This window comes from Chamaea fasciata, unplaced genomic scaffold, assembly GCF_029207755.1.
Source record: "Chamaea fasciata isolate MVZ Bird 193981 ecotype frontalis unplaced genomic scaffold, bChaFas1.0.hap1 SCAF_26, whole genome shotgun sequence".
NCBI classification, from domain to species: Eukaryota; Metazoa; Chordata; class Aves; order Passeriformes; family Sylviidae; genus Chamaea; species Chamaea fasciata.
In genome coordinates, this window is record NW_027094111.1 from 1,556,271 (window position 1) to 1,573,540 (window position 17,270).

The 17,270-nt window shown below is 54.1% G+C and overlaps 1 protein-coding gene across 17 annotated transcripts in view; it reads right to left on the reverse strand.

The window, feature by feature from the left end:
• The window catches only part of LOC136301458 (microtubule-actin cross-linking factor 1-like), a 135,386-nt gene that overhangs the window by 14,406 nt on the left and 103,710 nt on the right, over positions 1–17,270 (reverse strand). For 14 of the 17 annotated variants that reach the window (XM_066204502.1, XM_066204500.1, XM_066204495.1 and 11 more), the window contains 23 exons: positions 17,102–17,263; positions 16,804–16,974; positions 15,452–15,618; positions 14,301–14,460; positions 13,523–13,849; positions 12,751–12,835; positions 11,550–11,791; positions 11,250–11,456; positions 10,422–10,541; positions 9,207–9,314; positions 8,640–8,858; positions 7,860–8,063; positions 5,391–5,622; positions 4,399–4,625; positions 3,396–3,518; positions 3,188–3,289; positions 2,729–2,830; positions 2,456–2,629; positions 2,207–2,362; positions 1,865–2,062; positions 1,396–1,524; positions 912–1,085; positions 14–169 (listed from right to left, as the gene is read on the reverse strand). In XM_066204502.1, the coding sequence (XP_066060599.1) occupies positions 14–169; positions 912–1,085; positions 1,396–1,524; positions 1,865–2,062; positions 2,207–2,362; positions 2,456–2,629; positions 2,729–2,830; positions 3,188–3,289; positions 3,396–3,518; positions 4,399–4,625; positions 5,391–5,622; positions 7,860–8,063; positions 8,640–8,858; positions 9,207–9,314; positions 10,422–10,541; positions 11,250–11,456; positions 11,550–11,791; positions 12,751–12,835; positions 13,523–13,849; positions 14,301–14,460; positions 15,452–15,618; positions 16,804–16,974; positions 17,102–17,263 (3,945 nt within the window). The remainder of the gene's footprint in view (positions 1–13; positions 170–911; positions 1,086–1,395; positions 1,525–1,864; positions 2,063–2,206; positions 2,363–2,455; positions 2,630–2,728; positions 2,831–3,187; positions 3,290–3,395; positions 3,519–4,398; positions 4,626–5,390; positions 5,623–7,859; positions 8,064–8,639; positions 8,859–9,206; positions 9,315–10,421; positions 10,542–11,249; positions 11,457–11,549; positions 11,792–12,750; positions 12,836–13,522; positions 13,850–14,300; positions 14,461–15,451; positions 15,619–16,803; positions 16,975–17,101; positions 17,264–17,270) is intronic. The other 3 variants (XM_066204503.1, XM_066204501.1, XM_066204492.1) reach the window with 1 other exon arrangement.

A 17,270-nucleotide genomic window follows, 5' to 3' on the forward strand; every position in this document is an offset into this window, starting at 1 on the left:
AGCCCTTGGGTACCTTGTGCTCGTCGATCTGGGCCAGCACCGCGGCGAGGATGAGGCTGGGGGGTGGTGCAATGTTCAGGCTCTGCTCAGCCAGGGTCAGCCAGTTGATGAAATCCTGCAGGGAGTTCTGGAAGTCCGTGGCCAGGGCCAATGCCTCCTCCAGCTTCGCCTGTGGCAGCGGGGAGGGAGAGAAAGAGAGGGAAAAACACAACACGGAGGGTGAGAGCTCTGATCTGCAGACAGAGGCAGCCTTTGTGTCCCTGCAACAGGAACCTCATCGTCCCAGCCCGGGAACGCCACTGGCTTGCCAACAGGAGGGGGCTGCAGTGAAAGGCACGGCTTTCTCTCCAAACAAGAACGGTCCCTGAAAGGGGAGACCTTCCTCGGCACACGAGCAGCTGCGTCACCCTCAGCTTCCTGGGAAAGGGATCTCCGTGGGGACGGGGCCGGGTGGATGAGGGGATGATATTCTGATGGCAGCAGCTGCAGCGCTGCAAATTTATTCTGGGCCCAGGCCACCGAGGCCCTTGTTTTATCTCATCCCCGGCCAAAAGCTGAGGATGGAGTCAGCTCGGAGGAGGGTTTGGCTTGACCAACAAAGCCTGCCTTTGAGAGCTGCAGGAGGCTTCTTCCCACCTCTCTGAATTAACCCAAAATACCAGTTCACTCCCATTTTCTGTGTGATTTACCCAATTCTGATGACTATCTACTAAAAAAAAAAACAAAACCAAACCCCACGCTAACAGCTTGACACTCAGCACCACCTGAAAAACACACTCAACCTTTACAGCCGAGGGAGACGGACAAAAAAACACCCCAACTCTCAGATTTGTGTGGGAAAGCAAAACAGGGAGCAGCTGCTGTCAGACCATGGGGGGCAAGGCTGGATGCATTTTTTCCCTCAAGGTTACCTTCCTCTCCTCCATCTTGGTGCTGACCAGACACCATTTCTGCTCCAGCAGGGCCACGCTCTGCTCCGTCTTCGAGCCGGAGCCGGAGTCGTCGCGGTTGAGCAGCATCAGCCTCCCCTTGGCCAGCAGCTGGCTGTAGACATCCTCCTTGGCTTTGAACTGGCTGTACAGCTCCTGCAGAGAGCCACCGCCGAAGGGTTAGGCAGGGAAAAGCTCCGGGAGGGAACACGCCGTGCTGCAAAGCTCCAGGTGATGGGAACATGAGGTTGGGAAGTGACAGCACAGCCACACTTTGAGCGGAGAAAAGGTGGTCAAAGCATCCTGATGGTTGCTCCAGGCATTAAGTGCAAAATGATCTCTAAGAGGAGACCAGAGCAGCCTCTTTCCCCCATCACACACAGAAAGGAGAAGTTTTGATGCTGATATTTGACAGGAACTTGCTGAATTAAAAGCAATGAAAAAAAATTCTCTCCTGAGAAATTACCATGTGGGCATTGAGCTGTTCCCGGGCAGTTTCTGGCAGACCTCCTGTGGGTTTTGATGCTGACAATTGGCTCTCCATCCTCGTTAGCCACAGGAGGAAGTCTTCAATCTCACCATGGAAACCCTGAGCCTGTTCAGGAACAGAGAACCGGCCCCGGATCAGATGACATCAGCCACCATTGATCATGTGCCAGGGGGTAACGCTGTGTTTGCTTTGAAAGCAGATAAAGAGGCAGAGCTGGATGTGCCAGCGTGTTCAGGAGGGCGAGACGTGGTGTGTCCACAACCCACAGGTGTGCCTGGTTCCCACTGCACTTCCGGGCACGCACTGAACCGCAGAAAAACTTCCTTAAAAAAAAAATCCCAGCGCTGCCCCAACTCTTCCCCTCCCCCTTGATTTCTCCCGAAAACAAAGGGGGAAAGTGGCACCCCACTGCACAGGGGGGGTATTCCCAACGCCTCCTGCTGACCTGCTGGAGCGTGGACTGCAGCTGCTGCTCCCTCTCCTCTGTCTTCTGCAGCACCGATTCCCAGCAGGAATTCAGCTTCTCCAGGCGGTTCCGCAGGCTGCTGGCATCGTCCCCTGCGCTCGACTCCAGCAGCTCGTTCCCTGCTTTGTTCACTGTCTCCACGGTGGCTTGGTGGGCCAGGACGTCGTTCTTCAGCACCTGCACGAGGTGGGAGAACGTTGGACACCTCTCCTAAACACCCTGCCTGCTCCCAGGGATCAAAACAGCTCAAACCCTTCACGAGAAATCGAATCCTGCCACGGGAGTGGGCTAAAAATTTATCTGGAGTGGGAGAAAACTCACGTGGTGCTTTGCAAGCTCGACCTCGATGACTTTTGGGTCCCCGTTGATGGGTTTTTGGGCATCCAGCAGCTCCTCAGTGTGGGTCAGCCAGGCCATCAGCTCTGCCAGGGCGTGCTGGAACTGGCCCAGTGCCAGCAGGGCGGCTTCCAGCTTGTGCTGGGAAAACACAGGGATGGAAAAAGGGGAGTTTTAAAGGGTTGGGGAGCACTGCAGGGAGTTTCATCTGACAGCCTCAGGTGTTCACTCTACCTGTCTGTGAGCAATCTTCTCGCCCAAGTTCTCCCAGAGATGTTTGAGCTCTGTCAGTGGCTCCTTGATGATGTCTCTGTCTGTCTCATCCGTAGCCTTTTTTAGCATCAGTTCACCTTGGTGATTAAGCTTTTCCATCTCAATCTGCTGCTGGTAAACCTCCATTTTAAACTCCTGCCAAGACAAGCAGGACAAGAACCAGAAGCGGGTGAATCACTGGAGCTCTGTGAGGCGAAGCAGCTCCGCAGAACCCGTCCCTCCCTTCCCAGGTACCTTCATCTCGTTCATCTGCTCCTTGACCGTGCTGAGGTCGGTGCCCACAGGGGACATGTTGCACAGTTTGATCACAGCGTTGTCCAGCCAGTCAAACATGGCCTGGAAGGAGCAAGGACAACGTGAGGGAATGGCAAAGTGTCCCCCCCTGCAGCTGGGCAGGGGGTAAAGATGGTCCCTCCACCACCCCACGGCTGTGAAATTCTTCTGTCAGGGCAGCTCTGCCTCTGCAGCTCCCTCTTGCCTTCCCTCATCCTGCTGCTCTGAGCAGGAATCAAGATTTGGGAAGAGCAGTGCTCCTCCTCAGAGCTGGTGGTTGAGCTCAGAGCCTGCAGACACTCGCCCAGAAAAAAGTTTCCTGCTTTAAGGAAGTGCAAATCCCAGCACAGCTCCAGACAGAGGGCTCACAGTGGTGCTCCCAAGGTCCACCCCTGGCACACCAGCAGCCCTGCCTCTTACTTGGAGTGTATCTTGGTACTGCACAGCCGACTGCATGGCTTCCTCCAGCTTTTCCAGCCTCTCCTTCCACGTTTTGTTGAGGTTTTCCCACGCGTTGTTCATCTGCGGAACACGGGATTGCCCACAAAACTCGTTAGGCTCCTCAACCAGAGCTCCCACTTGCTCCCACCTGATCTTATCTGGAGGGGAAGCTGCTGGCTCTCCCCACCTCGTCAATGCTCTTCTTCACTTCTGGCTTCTCAGTCTCGCCACAGGCGAAGATGAGGTCGGTGCCCAGGAGGCGGATGAACTCCAGCTCTTCGTGCAGCCCGTCTGTCTCCTCCTTGATAGTCTGCAGAGCCACAGCCACAGAACAAAAGCCTTTGTGATCAAACCCTCTCCCAGAGCTGCTCCAGGAGCAGGAGGGTCCTTCCTCCTCCAGTGTCCTGCACCTTGGCCAACAGCCCGACTCCAAACCCCAGGAGGAGGTGACACAGAGAGCAGGTGGCCAATTCTGTCACCACCACCAGTACCCCGGTGTGCCCCCACCTCTGGGACTGAAATAAGAACATCTGTATTTAGCTGTGAGCCTCAACTGTCCTGGCTGAGGATGTTGTTTATAGATGTGCTGTTTACAGGAGCGTTTGGTCAATACAGGAGTGAGGGTTTTGAGGCTCAAAAGGTGCAAACCAGAGTCAGACTGGTCATGAAAAGGGAGCAGCAAGGCCAAACGTAGCAAAGCATAAAGAAACATCCCTGCTCCTCAAGGCCTGAGTCAACTCAAATCCACCTGAAGTGGATTTTGCCACTTACTTGAAGCAACCAGCTTCAACGCACAAATCCAAGCACTTATCTCTGTCTGACCAAAATCTAAATATACTCTTCCCACGTCAGCCAGCCTCTGGCTTGGGTTGGGAGCAGAACCCCTGCAAGCTTCCACATCATTCCAAGCAAGTGGGCACAGAGCTCTGACCACACAGAGCTCCGTGTGCTTCCCAAAACAGCAGCAGATAATGTGATTAAAGGTGAAGGATGTGTGAAATCCACTTCTGGTTTTTTCCCTTGCAGCTCCAAACTGCAATGGAAACAACTCTTCATAATGTGACTGACAGACTACAAAAGTGATTTACAGCCACCCCCTGGCCATGGTCATGATCTAAGATCTTCCCGATCTAGCAGATAAGCTGAGGGCAGACAAACTCCAGACTGAGGAGCAGCCCCAAGGGCCTCACCTCTGCTGCTTCCACCTGCTGCTTGATGATGGAGGGGTCAATGCCTGGGCTCTCCAGGTCGTGGACAATGTCCTGGGTGTCCTTGATGGTTGTCAGGAGCGCTGCCATGTCGTACCAGAACTTCTCTGCGAGCTCCAGGACATCAAGGAACTTCATTTCACGTTCCTCTGTCCGGGCTTTGATGTCCTCCCAGAAGAAAACCATCTGATCCAACTTGTCCTGGATGACTGTGGAAGGAAAATAAAGTACTCAGTGAAGAAGGAGACCTTTTGACGATGCAAGAGCATTTTCAAAACACTCAGAAACAGCCAACAGAATATCCAGAGGGGAATAAAGATGGCCAGGACTATAAGAGCAGTAACTCTGGGAGATGCTGAGGAACGTGAGAAACTCCAGCTTGCAGAAAAGCTTTTATTTATGTGCAAGCTCGGGGCAAATTTGCCCACACACTCTCCCTCCAACAAACCTCTGTTCTGGCCACCTCTAGCATGAAGTCCCTGCTCACTCAGTCCATGAGCTGCCTGTTGAGCTGCCAAGGAAGGTGCCAATTAGTGCCAATCGTGCTGATGGGCTTTTTTGTGCTGGGGGAATGTCCCTCCCCTCCATTAGATGCTGAACTGACATCAACAAATCCTGTCCCAGGGGCCACCAACACGAGGCCAGCTGGGCTGAGAAAAGCCACAAATACATTTTTTCTCATCTGACTGATCCCACCCTGTCTGTTCCAGATGGAAGCACATCCATCCATCCATCCATCCATTGGACTCATCTTTGATCCTAAAGCCAGGAGAACCTCCAAAATCCATACAAAGGACTCATCCTTGGACTTCCTAAGTCCAGGACAACCTCCCAAATCCATCCAGAAGACCCATCTTTCGCCCTAAAGCCAGGAGAACCCCCAAAACAACACCCCTGGGACATCAAAGCCTCCTCAGCAGCGACGGAGCCACGGTTTGGGGAGAAGTTGGACGCTCCAACCCCCCCAGAGGCACCTTTGGCTGCCAGGTCCTTGTCTGCCCCCTGGGAGCGGCCGATGAGCTCCTCCCCACGGCGTTTGAGGGCCTCGAAGGAGGGCTGCAGCTTCTCCAGCTCCACCGTGGAGTTCTTGTTCTCGCTGATGCACTCCCGGATCTTGTCGACCTCGGCGGGGATGAGGGGCGGCAGCCGCAGGCGGGAGGAGAGGCTCTCCAGGGTCTCCAGCATGGGCTCGATCTTGTCGTGGAACTGGAGAGGAGTCAAGACATTAGGAGGGCAGGAGGGGAGGGGACAAAGTGACACCGCCGAGCCGCCAGCGAGAGCCACGGTGCCGCCCCGGAGAGGGGACAGACAGCGCCCGCGACAGCAGCAAGGGCACCTCTGCAGCAGCAACAGCACCTCTGCAGCAGCAATGGTGCCTCTGCAGCAGCAAGGGCACCTCTGCAGCAGCAAGGGCACCTCTGCAGCAGCAATGGCGCCTCTGCAGCAGCAAGGGCACCTCTGCAGCAGCAAGGGCACCTCTGCAGCAGCAATGACGCCTCTGCAGCAGCAACGGCACCTCTGCAGCAGCAATGGCGCCTCTGCAGCAGCAATGACGCCTCTGCAGCAGCAAGGGCACCTCTGCAGCAGCAACGGCACCTCTGCAGCAGCAAGGGCGCCTCTGCAGCAGCAAGGGCGCCTCTGCAGCAGCAATGGCACGTCTGCAGCAGCAACGGCACCTCTGCAGCAGCAAGGGCACCTCTGCAGCAGCAAGGGCGCCTCTGCAGCAGCAAGGGCACCTCTGCAGCAGCAATGACGCCTCTGCAGCAGCAAGGGCACCTCTGCAGCCTCCTGCTCACACCTGCCCTGCTCCATCAGAGCCACGGACACTCGCAGAGCCCCTGTGACCCAAACACGGCAGCGCTTTGGATTCAGCCCTAAAAATTGGCGCTTTTTTTTTTGCTGCTGTCTCGGGTTTGGTGGCTGGGCAACCTCAGTGCGGGTTGAGGGAACACCCAGGCAAGAAACGCTGCTGGAAAAGCGCCCGTGTTTGGTGCTGATGGGAATCTCCACGTGGTGCAAGGCCAGTGGAAACCCATCCCAGCTTTCAGCATCGGCGGGAGCTGCATGCGGGTGGGGAGGAGCTGCCATGGAGCTGCGGCCTCAAAAGCAGGACCAGAAAGCCAGAAAGTGAGGGAGGGAGGGGGTCTAGCAGGGTTTATTGTCTTTTTTCTTTAAAAGAGAAGTCAACTTTGGCCTTAAAGATCCCAAACTGTCTCTGCTGGTGGGAAGGACAGCTCAGCATTGGGGCTGCTCTTGTCCCTCTCCCAGTTCCTACTGGGAACACACTGGTGCAGGTGCCCACCAAATCCCAGGCTCTCCCAGCAGAGAGGGGCCGGGGCTCTCGGTGCAAAGTTGATCAGGACAGGCTGGCTCAGCCAACAAGCAGGAGCAAGCCAGCACATCCAGCTGGAGCGGTGTGAACCCTTCCAGAAGCAAAACCTCTGCCCCGCAGGAAGCGTTCCCAGCGGAAGCTGAGACCAGGCAGCAACGCAACAAAAGCCACCCCAAAAATGTGACTCCAGGCCCCCCACCCCAGCATTAATTGTTAAGCATGTTCTGCTGAGCTGCGCATGGACCAGAAATGAAAGTCTGGGTGTCAAATAGAATCAGGCCGGGGAGGGTAAATGAACATCTGTGGTGGGGGGACTCGCTTACCTCCGAAATCTGCAATGGTGGGGCGCAGTCAACACAAGAATGAAATGGGACCATGTGGGGAGGACGGGCACAGGCAGCAACACACACAGACAAACACATTCCACAATGGGAGTGAGAGATGAGAGGGGAGGGGAATGTGGGAGGGAGGGGGGGAGAAACTCGGAGTTAATACAAGTGCAAACCAAGAGAAGTGACTACACAATACAGGAATTAAGAAAATAAACACCCAGGACGTGACAAAAACCAACCGCGCTACGGTAACACGGGGTGAAATGAAACATAACTGGGGGTCATCAGCTCGCAGCAGCAGGAGCTCTTCACCCCCTTTCTGGACTTCAGCACCTCCAGTCTCTGCCCTTCCTTTCCTACTTCTCCTCTTGCACTCACCCACCGCCTCAGGAGATGCCCAGACCCAGGAGACATCCGTTACCTCTCCCATACAAAGCATCCCATGGCTGCTCACTGCACTCGCAGCTTATCAGAACTGAAAATTATCTCTTCAAGCTCTTTCAAGAGGCCCTTTCCAACCTTGGGTGGATGCCAGAGCAGCCCCTTTGAACCAGCATCATTACTGAGGCTGTAAAAATTTACGACCCTATTTACTGTGTGGAGCCTCAAACGCCTTCTCCTCCGCTCCCACAGCCAGCAGGAAACTACCCTGGAGGTGCCTGACCACGTTATGCCTTATAAAGGGGTTTTACAGGGGGAATAAAACCACATTCCAGAGCACGTGGCTCTCCCAGTGGGGCCGTGAGAGGAAGATTCACCTCCCGGGCAGCCCGGCGTACCTGGGTGGACTGAGAGAAGGCCTCGTCGAGCGCCAGGGCCCGCTGGCAAACCTCCTCCTTGATTTTGGCATACAAGGCCTCAGCCCTGGAGTATTTTTCCTGCACCATCTCCCCTTCCTCGGGGTTGAGGTCCTTGAGCTGGGGCCCGATTTTCAGCAGCTTGTCGATGTGAGGTTTGTGTTCAGCGATGGACTCTCTCAGTTGCTAGGGAATAGAGGGAGGGGGGGGGAGGGGGAGAAAAAAACCCCACATTTGTTTAGAAATCTGCTGCGAGCTGCTGCCTATTTATTCCAAACAGCACTCCAAGAGCAGTGATCGTATCTGGGAGGAACTCACACCCTGGATTTCATGCCCCAGCATCTGCCAAGCACATGGCACGCGGCTCTTCCCAACATGGCCATGGCACAGCGCCTGGCACGGGTCCTCCCCCAGCCCCTGACCCTCCCCACAGCTCCACGGGGGACCCCACTGGGAATTTTTCGCTTTGCAGTCTCTACCCTAAAAGCACAAAGTGTTTTTTTTCCTGCCACGAGCAGGAAGGAGATCCAAGAGCAGCCAGGTTTCCTTGGGAGCGAGCTGAATTTTGGTAAGGGAGCGCTCCAACATGACAGGGGATTTCCATGTGGCGCTCTTGCATAACACTAGCAAACTCCCCAAAAAAAAGAACAGAAAAGGGGGAAAAAAAGGAGGAAGATTCAGAAGGAAAAGGTGCTCATGTCCCTGCCTTCTGTTGAGGGCAGAACTGATGGACAGGAGGTGCAAACTCTGCATCCTCTTTACCCTCATGTCGTCCTGCTGCTGCTTGAGCTGCTCGTGGTCGATGGCTGGGGGTGGCAGCTGGGAGATGAGGGCTTGGGTCTCCTCAATCCATGGGTTCAGCTCCTCGTAGGTCTCCCAGAACTGGTTGACCAGGACCTGGGCACGCTCCAAGCGGGCGTAGCGCTCCGAGTTCAGCTGGCTCACGGCCTCGTACTGCTGCACCAGGGACTCGGTTTTCTCCTAAAAAATAAAGGGGAAGGAGAATTATGGGGAGGGATGCAAAGGGGCTCAGGAAAAGGGCCAGCTCCACGCTGCGAGCTGGAAGAGAAAAAGGTGCCTTTGGTGGCCTTCCACGTTGTAATTCCAGTTAAAGCAGCCTCGGGAATCTCCCCCTCCCCATCCCCGAACCTTGCAATAAAAATAGGCGATAAAGGCGAGTCGTAAATGTAAAGAGATTCCTGCTAACGCTGGTGGGAATTGCTAAAGATGGAGTGATTTTAAACTCCTTCAGCCCGTGCAAGGGCTGAGGATTCACCCCTCTGCCCTGTCTGTCCCCCTCTGGTGCAGGAAATAGCAGAGGGGGCTCACCTGGAGAACAGCCTTCTGCTCCTCGCCGCAGGTGCCGAAGATCTCGTTGCGCTGGCTGAACAGCTCGTCCATGGAGTCTTTGTGCCGGATGATGTCGATGGAAAACGCCTGCAGAAAGAGCAAAGGGGAGAACTCAGAGCCGAGCCCAACCTCTCCCCAGCCCATCCACGGCGTCCTCCTGCCAAAGGGACCCCGCAAAACTCAGCGCGAGTGTCCCGTGGCAAACTGAAAACCTGGCTGGGAATGCAGATCCCTGCCTGTTTTCCTCATCTAAACCAACCTCTCTCTTCTAAAGACCCGAAAACAGCTCTTAAAATTTAGGTATGATCCACACCCAAGGTCCTCGCTGGAGGAAAAGCTCCATCATGCATTTGTCAGTGAATGTTATCCCACAAAATGATGCTCTCCGGAGCTGCATCCACCAATAACTTCGCCATTCCCAAGGTCCACGAGATTAACAGTGGGAAGCTGAGCTCAATTTAACTTAATGCTCGACGGTTCAGTCCCCCCTCTCTTATAACACTGCCTTATTTTCCTTTTTTTTTTTTTTTCTTTTCTTTAATTTTAAATCCAATAAGCCTGCGTGCTGCTCTGATTGCCCAGGCAAAGGGAAGAAAAGGGCCGTTTATTTAAAGTGCACGTTCTTTCAGGCATGAGCTCATCTCGAAGATATAGAGAAAAAAAAAAACAACCCACCCCAACCCCTCCAGCACCTCTTTGTTCCACGTCTGGCTGCTGGGAGGGAACTGTGGAGTCCCTCGCTGCAGGGAACAATGAGCAAAAAGCAAATGGAAACCACCCTCATTAATCAATACACACATTTCTCTAAACCTTTCGTGCTGCCAGCGCCGGTGAGACCCTGGCAGAGCTTGCTCTGGTGGCCACAAGGAAAAGCTTCCATGGGAGCAATTCTCCCAAGGGAGACCAAAGCAAAGCACTCATCAAGCCCTAAATGGCTCCTCTAAGCAGACAAGAAGCTTTTTCCTTGGGAAGCCAAACACTCGGATGATTTAGAGCAATCTTTTTTCTGTTTTGGTTGTTTTTTTTTTCCTTTCACATCTCAAGGACAAGCGTTGCATCTCTCCTGGTGCTCTGGGCTCAGCACTGCACACCCCAGGGTAAAGCTGCTCCCCCAAAACGCATCCCACGAATCAGATTGGACCATTCCCCCCGTGCTGCCCACCCCACCCAGCCCATCAGGGAGTGCACACAGACCTTCTGCACCTGCAGCTGAGCCGTTGTCTGGTCCTGCTCCAGGCGGATGGGACCCAGAGCCATCAGCTTCCTCTTGGTCTCGGCCACCCAGGCCAGCTCTGCATCAGCTGCCTGCTCGTACTGGCACAGGGGAGAGGAGGGGCAGTGGTCAGTGCTGGGCAGCAGGGATGGAGCACAGGGAGAGCTGGGGACAGTGGGAATGACAGCAGGACACGGGGACAAACGTGTGGAGAAGGGGACACTGGGGTGGAGCTCAGGTTTCTGACTCCACGCTGCCCTCGTGGCTCCTGCAGCTGGCTTTTGGGGCAAGCTGGAGCAGCCACCTCTCCCTACACTTCCCTGCCTGCAGGGAAAGGGACATCCCTAGAAACAGGAGCATTTTCTCTGCTCCTTCATGGAGAACAAACTCCATGGAGCGAGGCCAGGTATTCCCAGCACTCCACAGCCTCCAGTCTGTGGAGGACAAGTCTTTTTGGGCAGGACTGTTGGCCTGGAACAAATCCCTGTGCTCTCCCAGCAGGGGATGGTGTTTTCCCAGCTCTGACAGTCACCTGTCACCAGTTTTACACTATCTCCATCACCCCTGCAGGCAGAAGTTCACAGACAGTGCTGCTCCAGAGTTATCCCATCCCATAAACACACACCAGGATGGGTCAGCCACCACACGCTGCTGCTGGGGTCCATTTCTTGGCATTCCTGACGGGAATTCAGACAGGAATCCCTTCCTGTCTGGCTGTGCTTTCCATCCCTCCCGCTGCCACGGCCCCGTGTGCCCAGCCTCTCATTCCTGCTCTCCCAAGAAAACCCCTGCAGGGGTTATTCACTCACCTGCTGAGACCTCTGAATAGCAGCATCGATTTCTTCCACCCTCTGCTTGACGGTGTCACTGACCAGCTTGTAACGCTCGTTGGTGTCCGACACGAGCTTGTCCAGCCCCTCCCGGGCTCTCCAGGGCACCAGCTCCAGCAGAGCCCTGCTCACCTCATTCACCGTGTCCAGGACGAGCCTGTGCTCCATCACCTCCTTCTTCAGCTCCTGTGGAAGGCACCCATGGGACGTGTGTCCTTCCCCAGCCTCCCAAAAGCAGAGAACAAACACATCCCCACCCCACAGGTGCTGCTCTCCCACCTTTTGCCGCTGCTGGAACTGGGGGATCTGCTCGCCAGCAGGGGATTGCGCCCCACTGGAAGCCAGCTCGTCCTCCACCTTGCTCATCCACCCCGTGAGCTCCTCGTGGGTGGACTGGAACTTGGTGGCCAGCTGCCTGGCCTGCTCCAGCGTGCGCAGCGCCTTGGAGCTGGCGGCGGTGATGTCGGAGTAGCGGGTCTTGATCCCATCCAGCTTCTCCTGGATCAGCAGCACCTCCTCCCCTGAGGGACAGCAGCCAGGGGAAAACGATGTGAGCTCAGCTCTGGGGGGGCTGAAGGAGCCACCCCAGGAGGCTTCAGGAGCCACTTTCTCTGCCTCTCCCCCTTTTAAACACAGACTTCCAGCCTCACTTTTCTTTGCGTTAATGCAACTTCAACCTGTTTTCACTTAGAGTCGAGATTTTCCACCAGCATAACATGCACTTCATCCCTGGGATGGGATGGGATGGGATGGGATGGGATGGGATGGGATGGGATGGGATGGGATGGGATGGGATGGGATGGGATGGAAGTGTGCTGCAAAGCCCGGCTTTGCCACAAGCCCCAAAGCCACCCCCAACTCAGCTCTCAGCAACGTGTCACAGCTCCAAGAAAAAAGGGTCAGTTCACCCCTCGCTGCTGTTTCCAAGAGGACACAGAGCTGCCTGCCAAATCCTCTGTAATCACTCTTCCTGCTCCACAGCTCCCACAAGGACACAGGGCTGTACATCTGCTCCGAGCAGACCACATCTGAAGGAAACGCAGCGCCCCGACCTCTCTTCCCACTCATAAACATAAACTCACACCCACGTGGCAACAGCCACAACTGCTCAGTCTGGGAAAGCAATATTAGGAGAGGGCTGGGGGTATTTTTAACCTCTTTTCCATGTGATTTAGCAGCTGGCTGCAGCGAGGAAAGCCTCCCTCAGCACTGAGCATCCCCACAGCAGCAGTGGGAATCACTCGCTCCCCAAGCTGTGAGGTTGGGATTTTGGGACCAAGCAAATCCTCAGCTGGAGTGTTTGTGGATGCAAGCCTGGATGCAAACCAGCTACTTTGGGAGTTTCCAAAAGGAAATGAAGACTTGAGGGAGAAAAGCCTCCACACAAGAGAGCATGGACTTCCCAAGGAAAAGTACGTGGAGGATGGATTCCCAGACCCCCCAGATCTCCCAGAGCGTGCCCAGATCTCCTCTGTGTTACCTGTGGTTTGCTTCAGGAGAGCTTGTCCATTTCTAATGGCTTGGTCCACGTTCTTCTTCCTGTTCACAATCTCCTCATTCAGAGCCTGAAGAAAAAGGCAAATCTGGGTTATCCTGCTGCAGGCAGGTCCCTGTGTCCTGCCAGCCAGAGATGCTACGGAGGGCATGAACCTCCCTACTGAGCACAGGCAGGGTGGGCAACCCAGCTGAAAACTGTCCAGTCATCCTGCCTATGGGAATTATTGGGATCTTTGGGATCAAAGGCCCAAATCTCAGAGCAAACCCGACCCAACCCACTGGATCTGTGTCACCAAAGGACTCGCCCTTGCATTAGACAGAACCTCACTCTTGAACAGAGCCTGCACAGCCCCAGGGAGCGGAAGCAGAAGCTTCTTTGGTGGCCAGCCCAGCTCCAAAAACCCACCAGACTTCTCCAGCTCTCAGTTTTGGAAACAGCATCCAGCTTTCTGAAGGCACAGGGTGGCCAAGCTGGCTCAGACACTGTTCACAAATCAAACCAACCATTTGAAGCTCCCCCGCCTTGAGAAACCCTTTTTTTTTTTTTAGGGGGGGGCCACAATTGTTGTTTATAACACAAGAAATCTCTTTACACTCCAAGCCTCGGAGAGACCCAGCAGCCGAACGAGCTTTGCGAAATTAAAGCCAGGCCAGAAACATAAACAAAACCAGCTAAAACACAACAAAACAACACAAACATGGAAAGGAGAAAAGAAAAAAAAAAAAAAAAAACAAAACAAAAAAACGGAAAATACCAGCTGGTCGGCATGCTGCTTCTGCAGGACGTCCCGTTTGTAATCCTTTATGGACACTGAGCCCAGCTTGTCCTCCACCTCAGCCAGCCAGTTGAGCACTTCCACCTCCTCCTCCCCAAAAAGCCTGGCGTTGGCCAGGGCTTGGTCCAGCAGTGCTGCCTTCCGGCCGCACCGGTCGCGGACCTCGCCGTAGCGGCTCTGCAGAGCCTCTAATTTCTCTGCCAGCAGCCTCTGCTCGGCGGCGCAGCTCAGGGAGGACAGCGACTGCCCGACCCCCAGCGCCCGAGACACGTCGGCAGCGTGGCTCTCTATCTCTTCCTCGAGAGCCTGAATGGTGGAGGGGCAGAATGGACAACAGAAAGGGGTGAGGGGGGGGAAAAAAAAAAAATATGAGCGGAGAATGAGGAAAATAAAAGGAACGCAACGTAAAAGGGGAAATGCAACGGTGAACGCAACTGAAAAAATGGAGGGGATGCAAAAGCCACCCGTGAACGGGCAAACTGAGTTGAAATTAAAAAGAAACACATGAATGGGAATGGTGGGGTTTTTTTTTTTTTTCTATCCAGATCTGCTGGGAGGTGCAAGGACGTCAGTTTAATGTTTACCCACGCTGGTGGGTCAAGGCTTGCAGGCTTCTCTGTACATAAAACAGCCTGGATAACTCCTCCAAGTCTTTGTTTGTGGCAGAAACCCCCTCTGGTTGTGGTGGAAACAACCGCTGGAGCGGGACCTGGACCTGACTCCAACCACCTCCATCCTGCTCCTGCACAGGTCCTACCTTGTGGCGGCTGATCTGCTGCTGGATTTTGGCAGTCTGGGTACCAATGGGCTCAGAGTTGGCCAGTTTCTTCTCCGTCACCGACAGCCAGTCGGACACGGGCTCCGTGGTTTCATGGAACTGCTTCGCCAGCACCAAGATATCCTCCAGCTGTTTCTGCCTATAAAAAAGTAATCACAAAATCAGAAGGAAATAATTGTTCAAAGCCAGGTTGGATGCGGTCCTGAGCGACCTGGTCTGGTGGAAGGTGTCCCTGCTCACAGCAGGGGCGTTGGAACAAGATGGTTTTTAAAGTCCCCTCTGCCCAAAACCAGTCTGTGATTCTTTGAGTCAGTGAAAGCACTTAAGGAGCAGCTCCCAGCTGGAGCCAGGCATGGGAAGCAGCTTCAGGTATTTGGAAGAAGGAACCAAAGCAGCTCCGTTCAGAGCAAGATGAGACTCCATTGTCAGGCAAGCTGCAATGGCAAAGATAAAAATCAATGTGGAGGAACTGCAAAATAAGCTTTTCCTGCAGCTGTGCCTTTAGGATCCAGTCTATTGCCCTGGGAAGGTGGCAGAAGGGCTTCCCCATTGTGCAGCTTTTCATGAAACAGTTTGAGATTTGAAAGGACTTCAAAGATCATTTAGTTCCAGCTCCCTTTTGTTCCAATCCCTATCACTGTCTTGGACATCCCTCAGCTTGTGGCCAGGCTTTTGGTCTTTCAGAGCTTCTGGTTTAAGACAATCCTGGGTGGACAGTCCTGGATGGACAGTCCAGCTTGCTGGCAATGATTAAAAACACGGAGAAGGGTCCAATCTGGCCCTCAGAAGTGACTTCATAACCTCAAACATCAGCTTAGGTAGAAATAAGTAACTCATAAACAAGATTCTGGCGGCACAAAGGTGTCAACAGGATGTTGCTAAACGTTAAAGCTTACAGGAATAAAAATAACATCCCCCCCCTGCAGGGAAATTATTTAATCTCAGCTCTCCCCTGCCATTGTAAACCACTGTTATCAGCATCAGCTCCCATCCAGCCTTTGATTCCTCGTGCTTTCCAGCTGTTTCCAGGATATGTCTGCACCGAAACCTCCGCCAGCTTCCCGAATGCTGTCACCCCGGGCTCCGGGGCACCGTGACTCGTGGGGTGAGCCTGTCCCAGCTCCTCTCACCTGGCAGCTGCCCTGCCCAGCAGCCCTTCCCAGCGCCGGGCCAGGCTCTCCAGCTGCCCCACGATCTTGTCCCGATCCGCGGGCTCGGCCGACTGCGCGATCCGGTCGCCCTCCGCCTGGATCATCTCCACCGTGGCTTTGCGATCGTCCAGGAGGCGCTGGAGCAGCTTTGGGGAGGCAGAGGAAAGGGGGGGGAAGTTACCAAATTGGGGCAGCAGAACCAAATCCAAGCCTTTGGAAGGGGTCAGAGCTCTAATTGTGGCTCAGAGCCGCTGCCAGCACTAGGCTGAGAGCAGGCCCAGCCCAGAGGGATGGCTCTGCCTTCAAAACCAGTTCAAAAAATTATAGAGTTACATTATATTGCTGTATTATATTATATTACATTATAATAATCAGATGCTTTGATTTGGGCAGCCCTGAAGTGGTCAGGCAGCTGGGCAGGGTGATCATTGTAGGTCCCATCCAACTGAACTTGCATTCTATTCTATTCTATTCTATTCTATTCTATTCTATTCTATTCTATTCTATTCTATTCTATTCTATTCTATTCTATTCTATTCTATTCTATTCTATTCCATTCTATTCCATTCCATTCCATTCCATTCCATTCCATTCCATTCCATTCCATTCCATTCCATTCCATTCCATTCCATTCCATTCCATTTTATTCCATTTTCTTTTTCCCCTTTCGTTTCCCTTTTTTCTTTCCCCTTTTCTTCCCTCTTCCCTTCCCCCTTCCCTCTTCTACACTACCCAAGATCCAAACCACTTCTGTGCTAGAAGAGTTTTCTGAGTCTTTCCCACCAACCCCCTCCAACTTGTCAAGTTTTTAACTTCCACTTGAAGCACATTTCCTCTTCCAACCTCCCCACATCAGACCAAGCCTGGGTAAGAATTCATTTCTAAAATATTTCCCCATGACCACACTTGACCTTCCCTCCTCCCACTCCAAGGGCGGGCGCCGACCCCGGGCTGTTATCTCAGCAAACACCGGCACACCTCGGGCCCGCTCTCACACTTTGTAACATTCCCTTTGTCCAAACACCCAAACCAGGCCCTGCACCACCACCAGCTCGCCCCTGACACAGCAGAATTATCGGCACAAAGCAAAACTCAGGGCTGGAAAAACACGGCAGACCAGCAAAACCAACTTCAAGAGGCAGCGGGACCACGAAGGGACGCGGTGATTTGGGCGATGGAGATCGCTGAGTGTGGGCAAACTGTTCATTCCATTGGGATGTGAGGAACTGAGATCCACCAGGAAAGAAGCTTGGACATCCCAGCTGGACCCCCAGAATATTGTCTGGTTGTCCTGAGGCCCCCTCCCATAAAGCCACCCAGTGCTCACTCACCTTCTGCTCTTGGATCTGGGCTTTCACCACCTTGTACTCGGCAGAGGGAGGTTTCTGGTTGGAGATGAGCTCCTCAGTGTCTGCTAGCCAGCTCAGCAGCGGCTCCAGGGCGTCCTGGAACTTCCCGCAGTGCAACAGGGCCTCCTGCAACTGTGCCACTCGCTGGGCCACCTGCACCCCAAAAACAACCCCACTGCAGCGTCCGGCACCGGCACTGGAGCCTCAGCTCCTCATCCCTGATCCCCTCCACCCCCCAGACCCCAGAGAAAGCACGGACAGCCCCTCCCCATGCTCCCACCTTCTTGTTGAGGGTGTTCCAGCGGGTGTTGATTTCTTCCATGTCATGCTCCAGCCCTTGGACGTCACAGTTTTTCCCGGCGCTTTGGATGAGTCCCTGACCAACTCCATTGACCTGCTGTAGCTTCAGCTGGAGGGGATCCACTTGCTCCTTCTGGAATTGCTGTGGG